This window comes from Passer domesticus, chromosome Z, assembly GCF_036417665.1.
Source record: "Passer domesticus isolate bPasDom1 chromosome Z, bPasDom1.hap1, whole genome shotgun sequence".
NCBI classification, from domain to species: domain Eukaryota; kingdom Metazoa; phylum Chordata; class Aves; order Passeriformes; family Passeridae; genus Passer; species Passer domesticus.
In genome coordinates this window covers 49,250,507-49,276,917 of record NC_087512.1, presented here as the reverse complement: position 1 = coordinate 49,276,917, position 26,411 = coordinate 49,250,507, and the positions used below count along the sequence as shown (strand labels likewise).

Genomic DNA, 26,411 nt, shown 5'->3' with positions numbered 1-26,411 from the left:
TTTGCTGACTTGTTTGCCTGTGCTATCTTTCTGCTTAGTAAAAACATCTTCTTGTTTGAGGTGGGCTTATCCTTTGTTCTAAGTCATAAAAACCCCTTCTAACTAACATATCCTTTGCCTCCTTGGTTATCCAGTAAGACTGGCACAGCAATTCTTTTCTTCTATATCAAAACTTGCTTCCATCTCTATTCCTTCCTCAGCTTCTACATTCAAAAATCTTTCTGCTAAGCATACGTATCTGTGAGACTTTCTTGTCAAATTTTCATCCTTCCCAACATTGAATCAATAAGATTGTGGTGCTTTCTTGTACACAATGTCCTGTTAGGACCAAGAAGAAGCTGCTCCTGCAGTTTGGCTTGTGGCTGTTCCTGCACCATTTGCTCCACACGGCATGACCAAACAAAGTCTATCCTTTGCTTTACTAAGTTTAGGCTACAGCTTCGTGCAAATACATGATAAAAGAGAAGAAATGCCATAAATCCCCTTACATTTTTCCCCTCCCTAGCCAGGGTGCTGCCTGAGGGGGTTCTGGAGATGGACCACAACTCTCAGACAAATACCCTCAGACGGATGTTTCACAGACAAGACAGGTCTCTTACCCCCAGCTGGACACACCTGTGAGGAATTGGGTGCCACGGCCTGTCACACACTCGTCAAAGCTTCAGGATCAGTGAAGAAATAGGGACAAACATTGATGTGGTCGCTCATCACGGAAACGAGAAGTGCCCCAAAGCCAATGTCAGTTGAAAAGGGAAATTCATTACAGACTGCTGCAACTGCACTGCTTAGACAGAGCGACCACTGCCTGATACAAGATGGCTGCAGAATGGCACCACTCTGCTGCCCCTATCTCTAAACAGAGAAATATCCATTTCAGTTCCCACAATCGAGTATGTCACGGGTTACTGAGCGCTGCCTACAGCTCTCTGTGTGTGTATGTCTGTAAAGAACCAAACATGGACTGAATTATCTGCATATCCACAGAGCAGGAGCTCTGCTCCCAGTGGAGTCCCGGAGTTTTCTCAGCAGGCCTTGGCAGCCAGTGCTGAGCCAACGTGTGGCTCTGCTGCCATCCCAAATCTGCGCTTCCCGTGCCCAGCCTGAGTGCAGGTGGGGCATGTGCTGGCCATGGCCGGAGATTTCCATGGCCCAAATCCTGCAGCATTTCCATCTGCTCATGGCTTGGGGTAGCACAAATCACAAAACCCCCATCGCAGCTGACAAATGGCATTTCTTGCAGATTGCCACACTGCTGATGGACAAACACACGATGTAGCTGCTGCTCTCTGTGAAGAGAGCTGCGGCTACAACTCACGTGAATCAATTTCCATTGAAAAACATAATTTATTTCAAATTGCTGCACCCGTGCTGACAATACAGAACTACACAAATCTCCATTTGGATTAAGAACAAGAATTTATTAGATTACTACAACCAGTCTATGTAAAAATATAAAAATACCAACTTCAGTTAACAAAACCTAATTTATTGCCAGCCTCTACAACTCACTAGATACAAAGATCAATTAGGACTTTAACAACCTAATTTATTACATATTACTACAAGTGTACAGCCCATATAGAAATACAAAAATATGCATTCCCTTGTAGGGGTGCATTAGTTTTAAGTTGGTTTATTCCTGTACCCCCCATTCCTGTTTATGGTTTTGCCCGGGCTCTCTCTCTCTCCCTCTCCTTGATTGTCCCGTCAGTTAGAGTTATCTCTCCTAATCCCTCCCTGGCTGCCTGTCTGTTATTCAGTGTCCATACCCTTCCATCCAGAACCTTCTGTCTTGGACACTGAGTGATTGGACCAGAGGTCAGGGTTCAACCCTCAGTTTATTCCCACTGGAGATCCGAGATGTTTGTTACGCGTTATTCCCTCCTCTCAAAAATTTAGATTGGTCATTGTATTCTGTTTATAAGGCCCTGCCGGGCAAGCATTTTTGTCCGCGCCCGACGCACTTTCAATAAACCCTCCCGTTTTCCCTGTCGGCGCGGTCCGGTCTTTCTCCTGTGGGTCGCAGCCCAGCTCCTCTTCCAACGGCTCTGGGGGTTCTCGCCCTTCTGAAGGCATTCAGCCTTAAGCACTCTCCCTAGGAAGTCTCCCAGGGGGAGAGTGCCCTTCCCCCCTCAGTGCTGCCGGCGGCGCGGCCGGAGCGTGCCGGGGAGTCAGAGTCTTCGAGGCTAGCTGTCGCCGCTGCATTCCCTCCCCAAGGAACCTTGTACCTAGAACCTTATCGATAGAACTGTACAACTATATGACTCCATACATGTTTAAATAGTACTAAACACACACACACAGAAATATTTATATATATAAAAAATATATATTGTTATATATATAAATACCTATATAACAATCTACATATGTAAACAGAAATTAAATATTACATAATATACACTATATATATGAACAGATATATAACAGAAAGAAAAGGGACCCCAGCTGCCCCATCTTCAAAGCCTCTCCTGCGGCCTCTTCCTCCCGGGCAGAGCAGCTCTCCTGCACAGGGACAGCAGATGGGACATCTGGGAAGCAAAGGGAACACTCAGTCAGTAGGGGCACGTTTCCCTTGGCAGCAGCTGCACTTCCATCAGGGAAGAGGAAATGTCAGAGCCTCCCCAGGAGGGTCAGAAAGAGAAAGCAGCCGAGCGGGCCGGGCTGTGGTGAGCGCAGCCGCGGCGGGACCGTCCCGCAGCCCCGGCAGCCCGGCAGAGCCGGCACAGCTCCCAGGCCCTGCCGGCACAGCTGCCTTGCCCAAGGACAGCCCCTGTGCCAGCCGGGGCAGCTGCGCTGAGCAGCCCCAGCACGGGCAGGGCCCACGGCCACAGCCCACGCCAGCCTCAGCACCACCCTGCCTCCCCGGCCCTGGGGCCTCACCCGGGCTCTCTCCAGGCCGGCAGCAGCAGGGCCTCGCTCCCTGCTCCTGCTGCTGGCCCTCGGCTTCTCCCTGCTGGCTCCCGGCAGTCTCCGGCGGTCCTCGTGGTCTTCATTGCAGCTGTGGCAAAAGTGGAGGCTCTGGAATTGGTTCCAAGGCCTGGCAGAGCTGCAGTCCCGGAGCCCTCTGTGCTCCCTGCTGGCCCCTCCATCCCCTCAGCCCCGCCATGCTCTCGCCAAACCCCCAGCCCCCTTCAGCTTCTCCAGCCCCTCACAGTCCTCTCACCTCCCTCAGTCCCTTCTGACCCATCCCGTCCCCTCAGCCTGTGCCACTTGCCTGTCACCTCAGTGCCACCATGGCCCTGGGCTGCCCCACAGCCCTCAGCCCCAGCAGCAGCTCAGGGTCACCGTCCCTTCAGCACCACCGCCCCCTCAGCCCCCTCAGCCCCCTCAGTCTCACCGTCCTTCAGCAGCTCCTCAGGGGACAGTGCCTGGGGCCACCGGCAGCTCCCAGCGCTCCAGGGACACCCGGGGCTGGAACTGCTGCTGCGCCCGGCCCGGCCGCCAGCTCGGACCCAGCCCAGGGAGAGGGGACACAGGGGGCACAGGGGGAAAAGCCAGAGGTGAAAAAGGCAGCCGAGGGGGAAAGAGGTAAAAATACTGCCTAGACCTACACTAACATCAATCTATCCATCTAAAAATCCATATAACTCTAACTACATATCGATGCAGATTTATAAATATAAAAATATTAAAAATATATTATTACTCTCTATGTATATAAATGTAAATTTTAAAATCTATAAATGTAACTACATGCACATAAATATAATTCTATCACATCAAAAACTATATATAGATTTAACTGTATAGATGTATATATATATATATATGTCCTCTATAAACCTACAAATATAACTATGTGGATATATAAATAGGATTGTATAAATCAATAAATGTAACTACATGGATATATAAATAGAACTATGGAAATCTATAAATCTATGTATAAATGGAGGGATTCCACCTGCCCGATGGTCACAGGCTCTCCCTCCGATCCTTTTTCTCACGCAGGGCAGCCCTCCTGGCAAGGTAGATTAGGTGGAAATCTGAGAAGCAAAGGGAACACTGGGTCAATATTGGCCTCTGTGCATCTTTCCTCTTGGAAGTCACTGTCCTTGTGTCAAAGACTGTAAAAGATGGCCCGAAAGGCAGAGTCTCACTTGGCAATTTGAAGCCTGCTCTTTAAAGAGTCAGAATCCATCCAAGCGTTCAAAATTTCTGAAGTTTTGAAGAATCCCAATTAAGTCAAAACCCTTGCAGTGCAAAGGGCACCCATGAGAGCTGGAAACACAGGCAGCCCCAGCTGCCACAAAGAAGCCCAGCCTTGTTCTTTCTCTGTGCTGACAGAGAGACCTCAGTCCCCACTGAAATGGCTGAAGCTCAGGGCTGCTGGAAGCTGAGCTATGAATCAGCACCGTTCCCTGCCGTCTGCAACCTGCCCTCTGCAGTGAGCAACAGCTCCTCCAAAACAACCACCAGCTCTGGGATGAACAGCTGGGAGGGAAAGAACTTCCTAGCAGGCCTGCAGGCTGCACCAGCTTTGCTCAAGCATGCAGATCCAAAGTGCTCTATCTCTCCTTTAGTTCTCACTAATTTGGGGTAATTTCAGGTTTTCCTTGAGCTACTGGATTTGTGACTGATGATTTGCTTGGCCTCAGAGCTTCTGCTGCTTGTATTTTTAATGTATCTCACTACACCTACCAGCAGACTGGTACAACATTGATTTAATGCTTGGAGACAAACAGCTCAGACTTCTACACTGACCTTTTCTTGTGGTTTTTTTCTCTCCCTTCAAGAGTCACTCAGTGTTGCCTCCAGAGCACTGACACCCTACAGCAAATTTATCCACAGACTTCAGCACAAAACTGGGACACCCGAGTTGGTGACACAACTCCACAAGGTCAGCTTTATTCCCTCCTCCCTTGCCACAGCAGAGGACTCAGTGTCAGAGCCTCTGGAGAAGCGTGGAGGGCAGGGCTCGGGGAGATTGTGCCAGTGCAGGATTTGAACTAAAGGCACCAGGAAGCACCAGCCCTGCAGACAGGAGCTCAACTCTGCTCATCTCCCTTGCTGCCAGAGGCAGGCTCGGAGCAGCCATCTCACACCTCTCTAAACCAAGGGGGACTCTGTCCTTACCAAGCTCTTCGGGCTCCTGGGAATTGTTCCCGCACCTCCTGGTGCCAGGCAAAGCTCCTTCTGCTTCAGCTCTGTCCACAGGCTGCCCTCCTGAAGACTCTGGGGCAACATTAATATTCCCCTTGAAAGAGAAACAGAAAGGAAGAAACCCTTCTCACCAGTTACACCAAACACCTGGTCCAACAACTCCATGCCTCACACTCTTAATCCCTTGTTCCTAACAAGAACTCTGGGCCCCAAAGCCCTTCAAGAGTCAAAACAATTTCACTTCTCAAACACAGTCCAAGAGCTGTCAAAGCTGACAGTGTTGAACGTGGGGGTGACACTGAACACATGGAATGGCTGCTAAGGAAGGAGTCCTGGCACAGAGATTTGCTCCTCCTCCACAACCCTGAGCAAAGCAGTCTCATCCAGGCTGCAGCTTGGCAGGGACTGCGTGGGAACACACATCTCTTCCCACAGAGCTGCCCAAGAGCAAGGTGACTGAGCTCTGCAACATGGACAGCAAGACTGGCCAGTTTGCCCAGCTGAGGATTTCCCAGATGGAGACTGGGCTGCAGGCACCAGGTTACCCAGAGGACAAGAAAGCTGCAGCTCCAGCCCAGCCCCACACACGGCTCTGGGAGCGCCCACACGCCCGGCAGGGCTCACACAGCAGCAGCAGCAGCTGCAGCCCAGCCCTGCTTTGCCTTGGCCTTCCCACCCAAAAGAGGCACAGCCTCTGGCATGTCCCTCCCTGCACGGGACACTTGGCAATTCTCCAAACACTCTTCTCTTCTTTCCCACCAAACAAAGCCTCTTAGAACCTACAAAGCTTCCACTTCCTCACCACAAACACCCCTGCACGAGGGATTCTTCCCAGGAAAACAGGCACCCAAACCTGGCCAACACAGGCTCACACCTCTTCATCCTTATTCAGGGGGAGACTTTTTCATTCCCTCTTCTTTAGGAAGTCTTGTTTCACCAAGCAAATATTTTCCTGTCCATTCACTGAGCTGAACTCAAGAAGCCTTTGCTTCTCAGCCATGCAACAACATTCACAAGCTCTCAGCTCCCAGCCCTTTTCTTCCCTGTCCAATGCAGTTACCTGAGCAGAGGGAGAAAACATCTCCTCCAGCGTCTCAAGCACCATGTCCAGATCTGGTGGTGGCAATTCCTCTTCCCCAGGAGTATTCCACAGCCAGCTGGGGGCTGTCCATGGTGCAAAACCAGCACTGCCAGCTGGAGCGCTGGGGCCTGAAGTGCCTGGGGTGGCTGCAAGAATCCAAACACATTGGTCAGGCTCCACAATGTGGCTTTGGGACACAGAGCTCTAGTGCTGCCTTGGATCAAACATCACAAGAAGCACAGAGCAACCTCAGTTCCAGAAATGTATTCAGACTTGCCAGGGGAGTGGGGGAGTGAGTTCTCCTCTTAAAAAATATTTATCCTAATTCACATGTACACAGATTAAAGCATGGATTGTAAAAGGGATGTAGACACACACACACATTTTATAATCACAGCCTTTTGCATCTTCCCAGCAGCTTTGGGATTTGGCTACATTTGGTTTCTCATCACAAAAGACCACAGAAAGTGGATTCACCCAGGAAGAGCCCAGATCTTCAGACACACATGCTGAAATTAAACTGTGAGTTTTTTCTAAAACCAGCCTTGTGGGTGAGGCTGTATTCTGCAGCTCCAACTCTTCTGGGGCAGGCAGAGCTCATTTCAGTGGTTTGGCTTGATTTTCAGGGCAGACAGTCTTAAAGCTCTGCAATATCCTCTCACCATCCTGGTCTGGCTTCATTCAAAGAAAGAGGGGAGTGCACCTAACACTGATGACTTGTTAGGCAATATCTTTTGCCTTGCCCTTGTACCCCTACAGAAGGGCTGTCTGGAAAATGCCCAGAACACCCTCCAAATCTGCAGCAAGGACAGGAAAAGCTGGCAGAAAATCCTTCTGTTTTCAAGATCCCTCTTCCTAGGCGACTTGACACTTTCTACCCGATTCTCGCTTGAGATCTACCCATGATAGAGCACTGCAGGAAAACTCTTTAAAGGGTCACTAACCAGGACCTGCTTGGAAAGCAAGGGTAGAAACTCTTTCCCTACCTGATGAACTGCAGGCTGGCAAATACTGCTCTGAAGATGTGCAGCTGCTTCCCTCTGGAGAGGCCATGGAAGGGCTGTGATGGTCTATGGGACGCAGAGAAACGGTGAGCTCAGGGCGGCATCTGCGGTCTATGGGAACCAGCGGAATGATGAGCTCACGCTTGAGATGAAATTTGCTGGTGCCTGGTTCCTCTGATGAAACCCCAAGAAATCCAGATGAGGCAAAGACTTTCTTGGGAGATGTCAGGAAAAAGTCAGACTCCTGAGCACCTGCACTTAGCCTGGAAGGGCCTGGAGGCAGCTGTAAACCCTCAGGTGAGGCAGCAGTGAGGTCCTGGTATGAGAGCACTGTGTAGCAGTGAGGGAAGAAGAAAGGAAGCAAAGAGAAGGCCGCGTCACTATTGGTCTTTGGGTGTGTTTCCTTTGGCAGCAACTGTACTTCTATCAGGAAAGACAAAAGCTCCCATCCTCCCAAACAGGGTGAGAAAGAAAAAAATCCCCACATGTTCTGGGGCTATTCAACTAACAATTCCTTGTCTAATTAGCTCTGCCCTATTCGTTCAACTGTCTGGGAAAACTGTCCCACTGCTGCTCCTTGGCAGAAGGCAACTGCCAGAAACCCAACAGCCCGGTGCTTTCTCCTCTGCTCTACAGGGACAGGAGGCTCCCTCCAGCTGCACTTGACCGGGACAGGGCTCTGGGCCAGGCAAGGAGCAGCGCCAGCCACGGCGCACGGCTGGGCCAGCTGCAGCCGAGCGGGCCGGGCTGTGGTGAGCGCAGCCGCGGCGGGACCGTCCCGCAGCCCCGGCAGCCCGGCAGAGCCGGCACAGCGCCCGGGCCCTGCCGGCACAGCTACCTTGCCCAAGGACAGCCCCTGTGCCAGCCAGGGCACAGTTTTGTTGTATCTTTGACCCCTACCCTTGAGGCGTTCCAGACTATTAGGACTCTTAAGTCATTTCAGATGACTTTGCTGAGGAAGGCTGCTCTGCTGTCATTTTCTGAAACACAGTGAAATGCTCCCTCTCTGGGTGCCTGTTCCCTTCTCTGCTCCACAAGACAGCCAAAGTGAGCCCATTGCCAGCAGGAGGGGCGTGCACGTGGGGGATATCCTGGGGAGAGATGGCCAGCATGGAGCACTGCTATTGTGATGCCAAAATTCTGGTGGGGAGAAAGCTTCTTGTGGCTCATGTGCAAGCTGAGCTTCCTCTCCCCTTTCAAATCCTTTCAGAGTCTAGTGCTCTGTCAACAGTGCTTCATTTCCATGATGGAATTCTGAAGTCCTTTCCAAGAAGATTTGCCTGAAAGAGAACAGGTCTGGCTTGCAGGGCATTGCTCTGTAGGCCTTAGGAAGTCACTTGGTCTGCCCTCACCCACCTCCTGCCCAAAAAACACATGAAAGACCAAAGCTTTGCCAGCTGTGACAGTGCCCCAATGAGAAGGCAGTTAGGGGCAAAATAATGAGAATTATTTTGCTGCTGGCACATCAGGTACCAGTGGGTGAAAAAAGCCATCTGTCAATAGTTCAGCTGACAATTAGGGAGGGGAAGGTGCAAAGAAAGGAAGAGGTAGAAACATCAAAGGAATGGGAGGACTATGTACAGATGTTGAAGGTAGCAAGAAGAAAAAATCAAAAGTAATTGGATAAAATACTGAAAAAATGAAGCAAAGCTTCTCCTGGTGCTGGATGGTGCATTGAGGGATAGTGTAGGCAGATTTGGGTGCCCATCCCAAAGCCATCACCTGTTTTCCCTCTGCCCTGATGGGTCCAGGCAGGCTCTTGATCTGCATGGCCACTCCCAATCCAGAGTCCTCTGCTCTTCATGAGAAGCTCCCCATAAGTTGTCTGGGTGTCATCCCTTGTGGCTTCTCTTCTCCTGAGGCTTGGTGTTGGTCGTTGTTTGTCTGATGTGTGGCTGTATGGTCAGTTCCTGGCCCCTGCCCTCCAGCACAAGCTCCCACGACTCCCCCTTTTTTGTTTGATTTATAATTAAATGTATAACAATCATAGTTAAAATAATAATTTTGTCTTAACTAAAAACAACACAACACTTAATAGATTTTAACTAAACTTGACAATTTAAATTAACAGGTGGGTTCATATTGCAGAGCACAGCTAAACAATAAGAGAATTTGATTTCCCTTCCCCCTTGCTTCTAAAGCCCTGAGACCCAGGTTGCTCCCTGCCACTCCATTCCCCCTCACTCACCCACAAAACAAGAGAACAGAAAATCAAAAGGACTTGTGGTGGCACCTTCCCCTGTGCCCTTCACCAAACACACAAATCAAAAGAAAAGCTTTGATGGAGGACTAGTGTCGGAACCCAGAGCATCTCTCTGGATGCCCTGGATGTCTCAGAGCCCTGGCAGGGGCTCGGAGACCCTGGCAGGAAGCCGAAGACACCTGAATGTGAGAAAATGAGAGAAATTCAGGCCTGAATGGTGAGGGGAAGATACTCACTTGATAAAACTTGAATTATAATGCACTGTACAGGGGGGTTTTATATGTTATACAGGGGGGTTTTGAAATTCTGTACATGGGGGTCAGGGGTACTAAGATGGAGGAATTTGGGCATGTCCTGTCCTTCTTCTTTCTTCTCCTTGGCATCCATGTTCAGGATGATGTTGGCATGTGTGGATTGGTTCATAGGGAAAGTGCACTTGCCAACAAGGGCGAAAAGTATTGGAAATTAAAGGTAAATATCTTCTACGTAGTTTTTACTAGAAAAGAGACAACCGCCCCATGGGCGGGAGAGAGTGCCCTTGGCTGTCTTGCTGATCAGACCTCGGCTGGACAGACAGAAAAACTTTGTAGATAAGGAACAATAAACTCAACTGAAGACCGAAAAGCAAGAGTCCAGACTCCTTCTTCGAGAGTGCGGCCTGCCCAGAACCACCTTTTCCCGTGCTGGGGCAGAGACCACTGGCAGCCGACCCCGGCAGACTGGCCTGTGGGGGAGCTTCTGGCAGGGCCAGGAACAGGTCTCCTGTGGGGGCAACAGAGTCGGTCCTCTGGCTGTTTTATTGTGAAATCTCATTGTAAGTTTGATCTCTAAAACATGAATTCCAACAAAAATGGGGAATGGCTAATACAGTAGGAAGGCAAGAGTAGGGCTGAGGGCTGTCAGAAAGTGGGTTAGGGTAGACTCCAGGTTGGCATGGCCAGTGCTGTCCTGGCAAGAGGACAGAAAAGGAGGGGAGATGGCAGATGACTGGTGGCTCACCTGTGCTCTTGAGCAGGTTCCATCTCCCATCCTCTCCTTCTCAGGGATAGTGGGTTCAGGGAAGTGAGGGGTACAACAGGAAAACTGGGAAAGGAAGTTTGTTAAATATTGTGCAACTAAATTTGAATTTAAATGTCATCAAATATACTGTCTGATACCACCGAACATCACACAGTAAATGATTTTCAATAATTTTCAATAATCACTGTATATTGAAATGAAAAACAGGACTCCATGGGAGAGGTTAAAGTTCTAGGGAACATTGTTCCAGGGCATAGCCCCAGGAAGTCCCCTAGCAGTGTCCACAGTGGCTCACACAGATCCAAACTGAACAAGTTTTCACTCCCTCATGTTGGCTTCAGTTCCCGTGGCAGAACTTGCCTTCCCACTGGACACTCACCTGTGCCTGATACTGTGGAGAAGCCTGGCTCCCTCCCCCTCTGCCCACAGCAACACAGACACTCCCAACCTTTCCCAAGAGCTGCAACACAACCACAGGCACAGCAGCATCCCCAGCAGTGACACCACTGCTCGGCTCCATTCTGTCCTGCTCTGCTCCTCAAGTCACAGCTGCAAGCCTGTATCTCCACAAGAGGTTGTGGCCTGGAGGCGATGAAGGAAGATGACCTTTGCTCACAAACAAACCATGTCACAAACCCCATCCATGGGTCTTGCCACATTGGAGAAACACCTGACCATTCAGAAGAAATTTAGAGCCTATTCACAAGGTGAGAACAAAGAGAAGTTCCAACACAGAGAAGATTTTATTTATTATAGTATTTATTCACTCTAAACAAACTACAAACTACAAGCTATAAGCTACAAACTAGAAACTACAAACAACAACAAAGGCCTCTTCCAGGGCTAGTATCTCCTGCCAGACATAAACTGCTGTGTGGCCATGATCAGAGGCACCAGGGTGGAGGTCGGCTTGGCTGATGTAACAAACAGATGCTGCCCAAAGAGAAAAAGAAGCAATGAACTTCTACTTTCCCCACAGGCTGAAACAGGCTTTCTCTGGCTACCAGAAAGATACAGAAAGGAGGGCATTCTGTGCAATGCTGTCTCCACATCCAGGACGTGCAGCCGCTTTGCCTTTTACCTGCAGAAGTTCCTGGGCAGACCAGCGCCTGTCCTCGTCCCTCTCCAGGCAGCAGTGCAGGAAGTCTCGCAGCCACGCCGACTGCTGCCTGGGCTTCTGCAGCTTCGGGGGGGCCCCGGTGCTTATCAGCTGTTGAACCTAGAGAAGAAGGAAATGCCACACTCTACCTGTCTCCTTCGCACCCCAAACTGCTCACACAGACCCCACTGGACAAGCTCCACTCTCCAGTGGCACTTTACTCCCTAGCCCTACTAAAACAACCCAAAGCCAGAGGCAGCCATAGCCAGTCCAGTATGCAAAGGCTCTTGCCTTGACCCCTGATTTCACTGGCTGCTGGAATTAGCAGCAGCTCCATCAGCAACAGCACACTTTGCTTCTCTGAGCACTGACACCACCTCTTCAGGCATTTTAAAAGAAGGACTTCCATCTCATTCTACTATTTCCAAGGATTATTCCACAAAATGCAGCTCAGCACTGCTCCCTGCTCCCTTAGGTGAAGCTTCTGCCAAGCAAAAGGCATCACGATTTTTTGGTGTTGTTCATGCACAAAAATGGCAAGGGGATGATCTGGCCAAGAAGCACAAGAGACTGTGCAGCCTGGAACCTATCATTTTCAGGTGTTGGCAAGCTTCCCAGGCAGAAGGATGGGAGCAGATTTTGTCAGCGTGACAGCAGTATCTGAGAGCAGCTGCAGCGTACCGTGCGGGAGGTTTTCATCAGGTACGGAGGCGCTCCTTCCACCATCTCGATCCCCACAATTCCAAAGGACCAGATGTCCACTTTGGGGCCACAGGGCTTCCTGGTGAAAATTTCTGGCGCCATCCAGTAAGTAGTCCCAACAGCTGATCTCCGTTTGCTCTGCTCAGCAGTGAGCTGAGCAGCAAGGCCAAAATCAGCTGAGGAGGAAAAACCACTCTGATCAAGCCAGCGTGAATTAGGAAAGCAAACAAAAGAAATCCCCACTGTACCAATGTCCAAGAAGGCAGTGTGGAACCCAGCTGTAAAGGGGCCATACAGCCATTCCTCAGCCTGCAGCCGAGGAAATACAGAATTGGCCACTTAGCAAAAGTCCCCAGTTTCAGGCAGTGGCTTTTAGTCCCTGAAGCTATTAGACTGAAACTGCCTTGCTTGGGAAGGGACACACACAACCCAAAGCCACTCCTGGGCCCTTCTTCCCAGCAACACCTCTCTGCACCTTGTGGCTGTGCTCTGTGCTTGCAGCAGGGCAGCCTGCACTGCCACAGGCCCCTCTGCAGGGAACTGGCAGCCACCCAAAGGCAGCCCCACACCGCAGCCCGCCACGGCTGAGCCTGGCCAGCAACACCCACCCAACTTGACAGATCCATCCAAGCCCAGGAGAATGTTGTGACTTTTGATATCGCAGTGGATCACTTGATTGGAGTGCAGGAAATCCAGGCCTTGCAGGCACTGAGAGAGGAAAAAGAAACACGAGCCTAAGTGGATTTCATCCCACAAGCAGGGAAGTGGCACATCTGAAACACTGACTTCCTGGGGGATGGTGAGCCATGGCAGGACAGGCTGCTGGCAAGGGCAAGAGCCTGCTGCTCCACCACGAGGACAGCAGTGCCTTTCTAAGTGAGGGTGTGTTTGCTTCTGAGAGAGAAGGGGCAATTGTTCCTCTGGCCAGTGCCCGGCAAACACAGGCTGAAGGAGCCCTGCTGCAGTGGCTGTGCTCTCTCCAGCCAGACAGCAGTGGATGCCTTTGCAAACACCACTTTGGGTGCAAGGCTCTCCTTTGAGGCTGAGCTCTGGGAGAGTCCTGTGAGTATCTCTTTGTCTTTGCCCCCTGCTTCACTTTGCGCCACCATCACATTTGCCCTTACAGGGAAGGAATGCAGCACACACAGGCACCAGGGAAATGTTTAGAGAGGCAAACACAAACACGCTAGAAGAAGGGCAGGGACACTGGCAGGCACTTCAGATGCTCTTGCTACTGCCAAGGACATAAGAGAAAGGCTTGGAAGATGAAATCTCTCCTCTCCTTATCACCCATTTGGAAGGACCATCCCGACCAAGCCATGGGAAGCACAAGTGCCATCCCTTACCTCCCGAGAGACAGCTGCTATCTCTCCTTCTGCCATGTGAGTCTCCCTGATGACATCATGTAAAGAACCTCCGTCCATGTATTCCATCACAAGCCAGAGTTCCTCGTCCACCAGGTAGCTGAAAGGAGGAAACAACAGCATGGAGATGAAGGCATGCACTTACATGACCTGGTGGATTCTTGTTTCTGTGTCTCTCTCAGAGGAACACAGGAGGAAGTGAGTAGTCATTCACTATGCTCTACAGGGTTTGAACTCTGAGCAGTCTAAAAGACAGCTCGGTATCCACACCAATGCAACAGGCCAAGGGAAATACAATAGACAGTGCTTTGTTAGCACTTCAAACCCAGGGGAAAAATCAAACCCCAAACCCAACAAAACAATGTGGAGAGAGGACAGGAACTTGGAGGCTGTTGGCTCAGTAAGACAGGGCCCAGTCCTGTCTTTGAAAGTGCCCTTCACACTAGGTATGCCAGGAAAGATTAATGCAGCCCTAATGCAATCTCCTTCCAAGATGCTGTAAATCAGCCCAGAAACAGGAATTAACAGCTCCATCCTCTTTTGCCAGCGCCCAAAGGAGTGGTTGAACCTCTGGCTTGCAGGATGTGAATGACCTTTCATGGCAGGACAGCAGAACCACTCACCTGTCTACATAGTTCACAAGGTTGGCATTCTTACTGCCACGCATGACCTGGATTTCATTCAGGCACAGCTCACTGCTGCTCTCTTGCAGGAGACTAATTTTCTTGATGGCCACCTAAAACAACATGGAAAACCATGAACCAAAGAAGTGTGTGGCACACGTCCACAAGGCGAAGATGGAGACAGTGATTATGGGATGACCGTAGCCCAGCTGGGCTGGGCCAAACTGCCCTGTGACTGGACATCAGACTGCTTGCTTGGGTACCTCCCTGGACAGAGAGACAGATACCCTTTGCCTTGTAAACAGGGTCTAAGCTCTCCACCTCAAACCTCTAACAACACTCACTGTGCCCACCGTCTTCCCCCAGGGCCTTACTTTATCATTCCCATTGTCATTGACACACCTCTTGCAAGCAGGAAGCCATTTTGTGCCAGTAAAAATGGAGCAAAAGTGCTGGGAAACCTTGGGCACTTCTAGGGGGCTTGATCATTCCTCCAGCAACCACTGGCATTCTCCATTGCACAACTACAAAGCAAACTCTTACAGACAGGACAGATACAATGCTGTCCTAAAATCATCCTGAGGGTTATTCCCCCTAAGAAATACAACCCTACATATTTCACAGAAAAAATGCCATGATGATGAAACCATCATTAAGGACAAAATAGACAATCCTAGCACTTCCTCACTTCAGGAATTTGCATTTCATTCCACTAAAATACTTTACTTCACACCACTGATATTTGCAATTACTGCCTGACTGTAAAAAGAAATAACCCAAGCCTGGATCCTCTAGGGATGTACACCAGGCTCTGAGCAGGGCTTAGGCCCTTGACAGACTCCTTGCAGACCTCTCTCTCTCTAAGTACAGATCCCAAGGGCAGCACTGCAGGTGGCTACAGAACTACCAGCACGATTCCCATGTATTGGCTAACAGCCAGAAATGAGAATTCAGGAACCCTGCAGCCCCAAAGAGCAGTGCCATGCTCTGAGACACCACCTGGGCACTTAGACCCAGCCAGCGTGTCCTCCTCTGAACAATACTGCTTGGCCTCCTTGCATCCCCTGGGGCAGCTGAGAAGGACAAAATCTGTCCCCACTGTATTTGGCAGGCAGTCACTGCTCTGCACTCCATTTGCCTTTGCAGCAAAGCTCTGCTGGCGACCCAAAGCTCAGCCACAGCTCACAGCAGAGGGGAGGGCACTCGAGAGCTGCAGAAGCTGCGGCGCTGCTTGACGCTTACCTCTTCTCCTGTGGCAGACTCCACTGCCATGCACACAGTGCCGAAACCCCTAGAAACAAAACAGCAGCAGAGAAAGATATCCTTTAGTCCCTGCAAGTGCAAAACACTGCAGTCCAACGGGAAAAAAGTCCTTGGGCAAACAGTAAGTGGAACACGACAGATTCTTCTCTGGGTCTTTTCTCCTTTTTCTTTTCTCTATCTGTGCATGTGTCTGATTCTTCCAGGAATTTACCAGTTGGGTCTTCTCACATCTCCCCTTGGAGTCTGTTTGCCAAACTCAAGCACCACCACTCAGGCCTTCTGAGAAGCCTGAAGCCCTGTAACAGCCATTGGAGGAAATCCTCTAGACACAGATTCCTTTTCCAGCTTGCAAGGAAAATAGTGTCCAGCCACAGCCAGAGCAGGCAAAGGCTTCCCTTGCTGCACACACAAATGGAGAAGTCTTCAAAACACAGGATCCTTAGACAGCTGTGCTCTGGGTCCAGAACCATTGGCAGCTGCTTCTCTTCAGTGCACCTGACACTGGAAGGACTCTACTTTTCTGGTGACTTCTTGTACATTTGGCTTCTGTTCTGGGGTGACATTATGATGCTTGCACCCCCAGTCACATGTTCTGTTTATGCTGGATGTTATATTCTGTGCCTCCAAGACTGGATCAGACAGTAGGTGTCAGGAGAAGAGGGAGCACAGAGTTTTGTTATCAACTGCACTCTGCCCTGCAGTCTGCTGGAACACGGAACTCCAGTGTTGTTGTCTAGGCACAGTTGGGGTAGAGCACCACACTCCTTTTGCTTTTTAGTTAGTTAGTTAGTTTAGCTAGCTAAGGCAGTCTGAGTTTTCCCTTTACTGTTTTTCTTTCCCCTTTCTTGGAACCATTCGAACGTGCTCCAGACTGGGACCCGGCAAAACATCGAGAGCTCACACTTTGTAGCCCACCAGGGCCTACTCTGCAGCCTTTCCCAGCACTGGAGGGACAGATAACACAGTGACAAACCCCAGGAGAGACTTTCTGAACTTGCCATCTCTTCAGAGCAGCAAATGAGTTTTGACATCCAGTATTGTTCATTTTGTGTGCTGGGGAGTGCTTTGCCTGTTAAATAAACAACTTCTTTCCACTTATCTCCAAGGAAATTGTTCCCACACCGGCTGGGGGCAGTGGCCATGTGGGTTTCCTTTTGGGAGGGGCCCTGTCGGGAGGTTTCCTCCCAAAATTGCCCTAAACCAGGACACATGGTACAGAGAAAATGTTGCAAATCAATCCCATCTACAGTCAGCAGAGCTGGCTTTCAAGGGGAACAGCTTGGTGGATTCTTTGCAGCAAAGGCCTAAACCCCACAGGATCCATGAGGGGTCTGCCATCAGGCAAATGATGCCTTTTCCTCTAGAGTGCATTGGCACTGGGCATTCCCCTGAAGCTTTGTCTTTTGCCACCTCAGTCACAAAAGAGAGGTGCTGCTTTCATTTCTGCTTTTGGCTTCTAGACTAGGTGGTGGTCATCCTGACCACTGAATCTTGTTTTCAGCAAAATACAGGAAAGAAATGTTACCGAGAGCTGCTTCCTGATAGCTAACTTGACCTTTGAGGCAATGGGGTTTCTCCTCCTTTCATTCCCACGTATTTTGTATTATTTTGAGACACTCAAAAATTATTTCTCCTACAAAAAGCGGCAAACAGGTGCAAACACACTTGAGGGACAGGAGATCTGCCAGGTGCTGCTCTTTGCTGCAGGAAAGACATTGTCAGCATCCCGGTGTCTCTGCCGTGCCTTTAGACCACAGCTATAAATGCTGGCCAGCACTGAGAGATCACCAGGCATCATCTTAACGCAGTGTCTGAGCAGCTTTGGAGATTGTCACTCCAGGGAGATGTGACACCAGCAAAACGCACAGCCCCTCCCTTTGAAGAAGGAACTGTGGCTGCACTCACCCTTTGCCAAGAGTTTCCACTTCTGTGTATTTCGCCTCAGGATCTCCCTTGCTCACCAGCATCTCTGTAAAAAGCCCAAGGAAAGATGCTCACTTCAAAAGAGATCACACCCTGCAGCAGATCACAAAGGCAGCCCCACTCTCTGGGACACTGGGCCCTCTCAACTCAGTCAGTCGGGAAACAACAACACCACCGCACCAGCACCACCTCAAAAACAGCAGCAGCAAGACAAGCAGCCCTGCAGCGCAGATGGCCTGCACTAAACTAAAAGTCTAAACTGCAATCTAAGCACATGGAGAAACAGTCAGAGGAGACAGGGATCAGAAAACTCTAACCAAGAGAAATGATTGTTTTCTAGAAACATTAAGGGCAGCAGGAAAAACAAAACCTTCCTGTTCTTGGCAATGAACACTCCGTGACATTCAACACAAGCTTTCATCCTTGCAAACATCAAAGGCATCTTGGGTTCTGGCATCAATTTTTATCATCAGCTGCTCTCTCCAGAACAGGAAGAATATTGCAAAGTGCTTCCAGCAGAGCCCAGATGTCCAGCTTTAAGCAGGACTTTGCCTAAACAATGCCCTTCAGCCTTTCAGGAGCAGCAGCTCATGTTATAAGCTACTGTGATGGCCTCAGGAATGAGGCCCCTCAGCCTTTAGGACAGGCTGAGTGCTGAAGATGACCTTGGCCGTGCCCACAGCAGCTGGGCCCCGCAGGAGCTCCTTGAGGCCTACTCATTCGCGAGGTCACAGCCTCCTGCTCAGCCAGAAGCAAGCTCTGCTTGGCCTTTTGCCTACAGGGAAGCTCAGGCAAAGCCAAACCAGGCCGAGCTGCTCTCAGAGGCAGGAGCAACACCCCGCTGATCCCTCACCACCTCAGGGCACAACAACAGGTCCTGTGTGGAGGCCTCAGGACCTGGCACTCAGCTGAGCAGGAGCAGGAGGTGGGACAGCTCATGCCGACACACGCACACACAAGGCACTGCTCCGGCACACAAGGATCACAAAGGACCTACTCAGCACGGCCAGGCACTTGTCCTCTGTGCTCTCTCGCTGCTGCTCTCTGCTGCCAGAGGAGCTAGTCGTGCTCCAGGTGCACGAGCTGCTCGTGCTTGAGCTTCCAGCCTGGGCACTGGAGCCTTCTTCCCAGCCTTCAGCTGCAGCTCCTGCAGCTGCCAGGACAGAGGAGGTGGAGCTCTGGGACAAGAAATGAATTTGGGTCACAAATGTGCCTGGCAGAGATGCCCCTCCCATCTCATTTCAAATGCACACCCCTAGGAAGATGCTGCTGGCCACACCCAGGACTCTTCACCTCCCAGCTTGTGCAGCTTGCTTCAACAGCTCAAGGCACAAAATCCCAAGGCTGCTTTTACATGACGGACAAAATGACACCAAAGACACTGCTACTCAAAGGGGGCACTTACTGGTGTTGTTTGCTCCAGCCCTGGGCTGACAGCAGGGCCAGGTTCATTGGCACCTTCCTCCTCTTCAGCCTCTTCCTCGGGTACAGAGGCAGCCAGAGCAGGTGCTGACGCTGCCCTTGTGCTCTGTGGACAGTCAGCAGCACGAGGGACAGGAAAGAACCTGTCATTCACAACCTTACCTATATTCAGCTACAGGCCCTGCTGCAGCTCAGCTCTTCCTTTAGCTACTGACAGCTGCTCTGTGGGGAGGGCCAGGTCCCTCCTGGGGACAGTGCCACCTCATATCCTGCAAGCTTTTGAACTGCATATTTGCACTGCTCTCCTCACAGGGGACAGGGAGCCTGCACAGCCACTGGCCACCACGGGCCTCACTTGTACCCCAGGAGCATCCAAAGACATCTTAATGCTACCTCTTGTCTCTTGCTAAGACAAATTCACAGCCCCTTTCAGAACAGTAGGAAGGTGCCTACTGCCTACTGTTCAGATGTCTGAACAATCCAAGTTCCACTCCCCTTTTCCAAGCCTAACTGACTGGGGGAAGGGCTGGAATGATTCCAGCCCTCAGCATCTTCAGCCAGGCACGGGAGGTGCTGTCTGATCAGAAACTTGCAGCTATGCTTTGCTCTAGCCACAGCACTACCCAGAGCTGCCACTTACTGATGCTGGATGCTCAGGCCCTGCAGTGGCAGCAGGTGCAGTTTGGGGAGCATCTTCCTCCCCTTTGGCCTCTTCTGCAGGAAGACACATAGCCAGAGGAGCCTCCGAGGTTGGTGTTGGGCTCTGCAGACAGACAGCAGCATGAGGGACACATGACCTTCTTTATATTCAGCTCTAGACCCAGATGCACTAAGGAGAAATCATCTGTAGGGAAATGGGATTCTAAGTTGCTCCAACTCAAGTAAAATGGGACAATTAGATGGGACTGCACTCTCTTGTGCAGGTGAAATTCTCTCATGGCTTAAAGCACCAGGCAACCCCACTTCCAGCTGCTTAAAAGCTCTGAAAAGGAACTGCAGAAAACAGCCCAGGCTCCTCCTGCTGCTGCTGCTCTTGCTGCAAAGAGTCTGGACTGTACTTTCATTCATGCAACCAGGCTGGCACTGGACTGCAACAGGCCCAGCTCACAGCTTGCTCCACAATTGTCAAATGCTCCCAAGGCCAGAGGCTCCTTTCCCACTCACCCAAAGACCGGATTCTCTCCAGGCATGGCTGATGTGACCTGCAACACACAAGGGAAAAACAACCAGATGCTGAAAGAAAACTGCCGGTGCTGGGCAAGCCCACCAAAAAGTCAACCCAAAGACAGAGCATTCTGCTTTCACTACATCACTCCAGCTGCAACCCCTGTGTCACATAGCAAGCACGTCAACAGCACAAAATACTGCCTGATGTCTACCTTTTGTCCTCTTTGGCCACTCAACCCATAGAAACCTGGGACTGAGAAAGTCCCAGTGGTTCTGTAACAGTCAGTGCTTCTGCCCCACCCAGCAGGAGCTACAGCTCCTCCTTTTCCTGTGCTTCAGTTTTCTCAGGAGATTGCATGCAGCAATTGCCATGAGCCCACTGAAAAGCTTTCCCCAGAAAAGCTTCACCCAAGTGCCCCTTAGCCATGGTGGCAGTTCTATTGTGACACAGCACGGGAACAGCTCCTGTGTTCAGGAGCATACAAGAACTCCTCTGAAATGTCTATCTCAGAGGCCTTTTCCGAGCTGATTCTGTAATTTCTTTACAGAACAAATGGCTCTTTTAATGTGCAGGAAGTGTCAAGTTCCACAGGCACATGCTGGGATGAGGGAATGCAGAGAAGACTTGAACTGAGGGACATTCCCTCAGTCCTGGAGAGCAGTGCACAGCTTTTACAAGGACTCCTGACAAGCTCTCCCACTCTTCCTATCTTGGAAGTTGTCTTCCTTGAGCCAGCAAACTGAGGGGACTGCAGACTCCATTACCACATGCTGTGCCATGGGAGAAGCGGAGCCCCTGCAGGCCACATTACAAATGCTGCCCACTCCCTGCTGGCTAGAGACACCTCCTTCTTGGCTGGAGCTGTTGACAGTGGCTTTACCCAACCAAAGGCCTCCTGGTGGCACTTTGGTTTCCATATGCTGCAATATCTACTTACGTGCCAGGTGGGTGAGAAAGTACCCAGAATAAGCCACGGAAAAAGCTGTGCAAACTGCAGCACACACTCCCTCCATGGCTTGAGCAGCGCTGCTCAAGTCTGCAGCAGACAACGCCTGTGGGGAAAAGCAAAAATACTCAGAGTCCTGCTGGCAGAGACCTCGTCGATCAGCAGGTTCTGCCCGCAGTGAGAGTGCCACAGAGGTGCTCTGCACACTGAGCCCTTCCGGGCCTCGGCACAACAACTTTGCCTTGACAACGCCGGGATGCGGCCGCTGACATCACAATAGCGGCCGCCCTAGGCTGGATTGTGAATTCATGCACAGAACCAGACCTTCTCTACACCTAATGCCAAAAAAGCCTGCAAAGTTCTCCTCTGTTACAAAGCAACACACAAAGCCCTCCTAGTCCATCACCTGTTGCTCAAGGCATCTAAGAGTAGAAACACACTGAGCCCCTGGAGCCCACACTGAGAAGCTGAGCACTGAGAAGGGACCAGGATGTGAGGAACCACATTAGTGGTCTTTGGCCGCTATTGCTGATGAGCAAAAACCAGAAGGCTTATTCCTTTGTTCTAGAAATCAGAAAACAAGGAGAAGAAGCACTGCTTTAATTACATTTAGTGGTTTCTCCTAGGTACAGAGACATGGTCATGGATCTTTCTATATATATATATGTATGTATATATGTATGTATGTATATTATATTATTGAATACTATATATTCAAAACATTTTACATCATAGCCATGGGTGTGATTTCAGCAGGGAAATGCCATGACAGAAAATGCAAGGAGGATTGTTCTGTCTGACTCACTCTAGCAGGGAGGCCTTGGGACCAAAGCACCACCCCATTTTTTCCCCCATTTTTGTCCTTCCACAGTATTTGTTAGGAGATGGGGCTGAGATGGGTGGCATGGAAATGACAGCTCTGACACACAGCTGAAACCATCAGGGCCAGGGTGGCATGTGGGACTGTTTTTCTGCTCCAGCAGAACAAGGCAAGCCACAGTGGTGACACTGATCCCAAGTGAGTCCAGCCAAGCCAAGTGGAGCCCAGCAGGGTGGTAGGAAGAGGCAGCGAAGCGGCAGATCCCATTCCCACACACATGCCCAGCGTGGCAGACTGATGGCAGCGGCAGTGCCAAACAGAGCTCTGCAGGGACAGAGAGACACCCATCACCATCACCACTGCCACCATCCCTGCTGCAGAGAGGGAGCAGGAAACTGCCACTGCAGGTGCACAGCTGCTCCAGGCAGCACCAGCAGCCCCCATCTACCATCAGAACCATTCTGTAAGCCCTCGCCATCCTGTCTTTGTTTCAGCAGCCCCATGTGACACTTCACCTTTGTTGCATAAGCCAGTACCCCTTTTGCACAATTTTCTTCTTATTGTTGTGCACTGCTTTTTATTTCCTCACTACACTGTAACTCTAATAGTTTTAACCTCTCATCGATTGTTTTCTCCATTGTCCCTTTCCATTGTCATGGAGAAGGGGAGAGAGGAGAGGCTTTACAAGGACCACCTCAAGAAGAGGACATAGAATGGAGGGAATGCCTTAGAAAGTATAAACAACCCTCATGCAGCCGCTTTTGGAAGGAATAGATGTCCAAGTTTCTTAAGATCCAGTTGCAAATCTGTGGAGTCTTGACAGCCAAGAAGCACAGGAACCTGGACACCTTGCTGTGAGGGACTAGAAGAGAGTGCTGGCTCAACACTTTTCAGGGGCTTGTATGTAGGGAAAGGGGCAGATCAAGCCTTGCTCTGGTGAGGCGATGCCCCACTCAGCACGCCCCACACCCCCAGGCCTGTATCCCAGCCCAGCAGTGGCTGCTGATCCCTGGCACACCAGAGGCAATGCTCCACACCTGTGTCTGGAGCCCCTAACCCAGCTCCTAAATGGCCAAGTGAGTGGGAGCCCCATGTGGGGGAAGGCCCCAGGAGAGCCAAAGGCTATTTACCTTGGGATATGTGGCCACCACATGTCTTGACCCTACCTCCTCTTGGAATTTCTATCAGCTGAACACCACTGGAACCTGGAGTGATAGCTATGTTGGTTCTTTTCTGTCATTCTCTCTTTCTCTTTCTTCTCCCTTTTCCCTCCTCTCAGAGTTTTGAATAATTTAAAATCTAACAGGTTTAATAATCTAAATGTAAATTAACTTGCAGAGATTATAAATTGAATGGGCTAAATTAATCCTTCATGGAATGTTTTATGTTGATTGAATCCTGCTCTAAATTATTTTTGCCTTTAAAGTTCTCTGATTTTCAAACGTTGCCAGTCAAGGGTTTTTATGTTATTCCGAACTCTTGAGAACATCTCGTCGGTATTTCTCCTGCTTTTCTAACTTAGAGTACATGAACAAGTTGAAGTCCTTTTAAAGTATCTCACAGAGCAACATTTTTGGATGCTTGCATTTTAATTGGCACAGCAAGCCGGGTACTCTTGAGGTGACTTGGGCCTTTTATACAGCATTAACTGTTCATGACATAACAAAGGAGAAATAAATTTTCAGTCAAAGCTGCTCTTTTCTGGCAGAAAAGTAATAGAATCCCACGCAGAAACTGATCTGAACTGCTCTCCACTGACGCACTTGCTAAAAGCTTATATAGAAAGCTTGTCCAGCCCTAAAGAGAGATGGGGATGGAGAGGAACTAGCACCATCCACAGTTACTTGTGGAGAAACATGAAATTTGGTAGAAGAAAATTAAAAACTCCCAGTAAAGGACCATGCGTGGTATCCATATGCATGGAGGTTTGACTCAGAGCTGTATGGTGCCCATCAGCTGCAAATTGCCTCAGAACCTGAAACAATAGCCAGCCTGAGGCCAGAGCAGGAATTGAATGGCAGGATGAAGCCAGCCCCCAAACCATGAGAAATCAGTTAAACATGTTCCTCCAAAGCCAGAGAGGTTTAGAGTTGCAGTTTAACAGTGCTGGGGAAGGTCTGGAAGCAGTGTTTTCCAGACTCCAGGAACAGCAGGGCGTTCCTGACTGCAAGGTCAGCCCTGCAGCCCTTGGGAGGGCTTTAATGCCTCAAAGTCCAACCCCGCCCCTCACTCTAAACTCCGCCAGCCCCTATAAAATACAGAGGTAGGATGCCCCGAAGATGATGTCACCTTCCTCTGCTCCCTGGAGGAGAGGTTCGGCTCTGCAAAGCCAATCTTCTTCCCTCCTCATCCCAAGCCCTGCTCACTGATAAAGAAGGAATTCCCTTATCAGGATGCAGTGTCTGGAAGTGATACCTCATTCTGCAACAGAAGTGGTTGAACTACACGGGAAAATAAGCAATGATTGCAAAGAAAGGGAAATGGAGAATGTTTTGCGAATTTGGATTTGGGGGAATGAAATAGAACTTTTGGAGAAGGAAGCACATGGTGAAAATTCCTAGTCTTTTGCCCGGGGAACAACCTGTGATGTGACAAGTTTGGACCCCTTGCAGGGGAGAGAACCCCAAGCAATGCATGAGAAAGAGCTGAAGCCCGTTGACCTTCGTCTGTGTTGTTGTAAGTTATTTCAACATTTAAGGATCAAAACTGAGAAAACAAAATCTTGGCACCACCTCCAAAAAGTTATGGTTGTTGATAGAAGGTGGTGGATTGAAATATCCCAAGAGGCTCTCTGGAAAGAAAATGGGGATTAAATGGGGATTCGGTTTCCCCGGATTCTTAAGGAAGCTTTGCAAACTGCTCCTGCCCTGCCTCCTTCTGGCAGCCCTGGCTATTGAGCCTTGTCTGCCACCAGAGGCTGGAGGCCGAAATGCTGCTGCTAGAGCATCTGTAACCCTTAGGAGAAAATGCTTTTATCATCATGCAAGTTTGTTGTTTTGGTCTCACTAATAAGCCTGAATGTTCAAGAATGTCCTCACTACTCAGGAGACTGGGTGTACATCCAGACCCAGAAAGGAGAGCCACTTAACCAGAAGTGGAAAGGACTTTTGATCCCATGGCTGTGAGATTTACAGCTGGACACTCCTAAATTATGTGATTAAAGTTAGCTCTGGACACATGGAATTGTATTGGACAGTACAGTAAATGTAACTCTGCTGCAGATAAAGCTGCAATGGAACATTTCTAAAGTGAAAAACATTGAATGGTTTCTCTTTCTGCCCATTTCCAGAGCAGTGTCCCTGGTATGGCAGCATGGCTGTTTGTTCCTGAATTAGTCAACCATCCTAGCAGGACCTTGTAGCTAATGACTACAATAGCAAGTATGGCTTTGAGTGCCACAGAGGTAAGAGAGCAAGAAAGAAAACAGAGCCATGTCTGTAGGAGTGTGCACCCTAATGGCAGAGTGGCAAAACTAGCCTTTGTCCCCGAAAAAAGGAAAGAAGGCCAAAAGTTTCTCTCAAGGATTAGGTGAAAAGCCACCTCATGGGACCTCAGGGACTTCACCAAATACTTGAGGACATCTAATTGGATAGAAGCCAAAAAGTCCTGCTTGATCCATCAGGGAGAAAAAGAAGAGAAAAGAGCTAAGTGCTTTTGTGAGGTGTTTTTACCAGGAGCAGACCTCTGCACCTGGCTCGAGTTTTTCTCTTTGTTATTATGCCTTTTATTAAACCTTTTTGTTTCTAACACTGCAGCAGAAGTCATCCTGCTAATTTTATGCCCCCAAAGTAATACATAAGCTGTCCTTGGCTGTATTATATTTCTTTTGAGGGCTTATGAGACCTGGCTAAGAAAAAGAAACATAATAGAGCAGAGCTGGGCAGCCGCTGGGGGTACTACAGTGCACTCACAGCCACCTGCCAACGCAGCTAGCCAAAACTAAAACAAGCAAACAGAAGCAAAACCAAACAGACCAACCCTCAAATAATTTTTAAAAATTTAAAAAAAAAAAAAAAACAACCAAAACCCCAAACAATACAGGTGCTTGGCCTAATGGCCTGGTTACTAATAACATAAGAAAACAACTATTAAAGATGACACCTGGGACACCAGCTGGCCAGAGCCAATTCCCAGCTATCCTATAACTTGCCTTTCTGTGCAAACACAGAGGTTTCAGTTGCCCACCTTTCAGAGAGAGGAGCCTGCCAGACCAGGTTGAACACTCAGCAATGTCTACTTGAATGATCTGAAGCTTTCAATCCAGAAGCCCAAGCTTATGAAGTGCAATTCTTCCTTTAATTTCCTAGATTCAAAACTGATTCTTCAGACCTACGCATGAGGCAGTTCTCCAGATCTATTGAGGACATGGAATGGTTTGGAAACCAAACTAAGGAACAAGGCACAAACCCAATCTTTATAGGACCAGGGAGAAAATGCTAAGAGGAAAAAGAGCAATTGTGGTTTTATTCCATCATTATTAGCTATAACTTGCAATTGCTGTGGGGTAGTTCAGAGTTTATTCAGGTTGACAACTTGAGTCAAAAGTTTATTTCATTCCTGAAGCTGCAGACTTGAAATGCTTCAAGTTCTTACATCCCAGGGGAATCCCGTATGCAAAATACTTGAAAATACATTTTTTATCAGAAAGAAAAAGAGATTTAAGCATT

General features: G+C 49.5%; 1 protein-coding gene and 2 long non-coding RNA genes across 6 annotated transcripts; 1 reads left to right on the top strand and 2 right to left on the bottom strand.

Annotated features, from left to right (window-relative positions):
- Positions 1–1,397: 1,397 nt before the first annotated feature.
- Positions 1,398–3,046, bottom strand: LOC135290643 (uncharacterized). Its single transcript, XR_010353408.1, has 2 exons — positions 2,884–3,046; positions 1,398–2,531 (listed from the first exon to the last, which is right to left on the bottom strand). It is a non-coding gene; the product is annotated as an uncharacterized LOC135290643 (long non-coding RNA).
- Positions 3,047–3,411: 365 nt separating this feature from the next.
- On the bottom strand, positions 3,412–21,118 carry LOC135290515 (serine/threonine-protein kinase PAK 3-like). Of its 4 annotated transcripts, none has more exons than XM_064404449.1 (14): positions 20,916–21,118; positions 18,386–20,012; positions 17,371–17,434; positions 15,445–15,493; positions 14,203–14,315; positions 13,562–13,679; positions 12,824–12,923; positions 11,496–12,391; positions 8,914–10,477; positions 8,092–8,471; positions 7,174–7,521; positions 6,167–6,333; positions 5,080–5,200; positions 3,412–3,989 (listed from the first exon to the last, which is right to left on the bottom strand). In XM_064404449.1, the coding sequence occupies exons 2-8, from the start codon at positions 18,621–18,623 to the stop codon at positions 12,156–12,158; spliced, it is 918 nt and encodes a 305-aa protein (XP_064260519.1). In that variant the 5' UTR covers positions 18,624–20,012; positions 20,916–21,118; the 3' UTR covers positions 3,412–3,989; positions 5,080–5,200; positions 6,167–6,333; positions 7,174–7,521; positions 8,092–8,471; positions 8,914–10,477; positions 11,496–12,155. The 4 variants fall into 4 exon arrangements, with proteins under 4 accessions (XP_064260519.1, XP_064260518.1, XP_064260520.1 ...); XM_064404448.1 differs by having other exon boundaries at positions 8,914–12,391; positions 18,386–19,573; positions 19,975–20,012; XM_064404450.1 differs by lacking the exon at positions 8,092–8,471 and having other exon boundaries at positions 10,394–12,391.
- A 138-nt stretch (positions 21,119–21,256) lies between these two features.
- LOC135291075 (uncharacterized) lies at positions 21,257–25,496 on the top strand. The gene is made up of 2 exons (XR_010353943.1): positions 21,257–21,590; positions 25,034–25,496. It is a non-coding gene; the product is annotated as an uncharacterized LOC135291075 (long non-coding RNA).
- Positions 25,497–26,411: the final 915 nt, after the last annotated feature.

Excerpts from the sequence above, each read along its gene's own strand:
- LOC135290515 (XM_064404450.1), bottom strand. The coding sequence starts at position 18,623 with ATGGGAGGGGCATCTCTGCCAGGCACATTTGTGACCCAAATTCATTTC. Across the intron at positions 14,316-15,444 it reads AGTCTGCCACAGGAGAAGAG|GTGGCCATCAAGAAAATTAG; the intron begins GTAAGCGTCAAG and ends ATGTTGTTTTAG. Across the intron at positions 12,392-12,823 it reads GGATGGATCTGTCAAGTTGG|CTGATTTTGGCCTTGCTGCT; the intron begins GTGGGTGTTGCT and ends TTTCCTCCTCAG.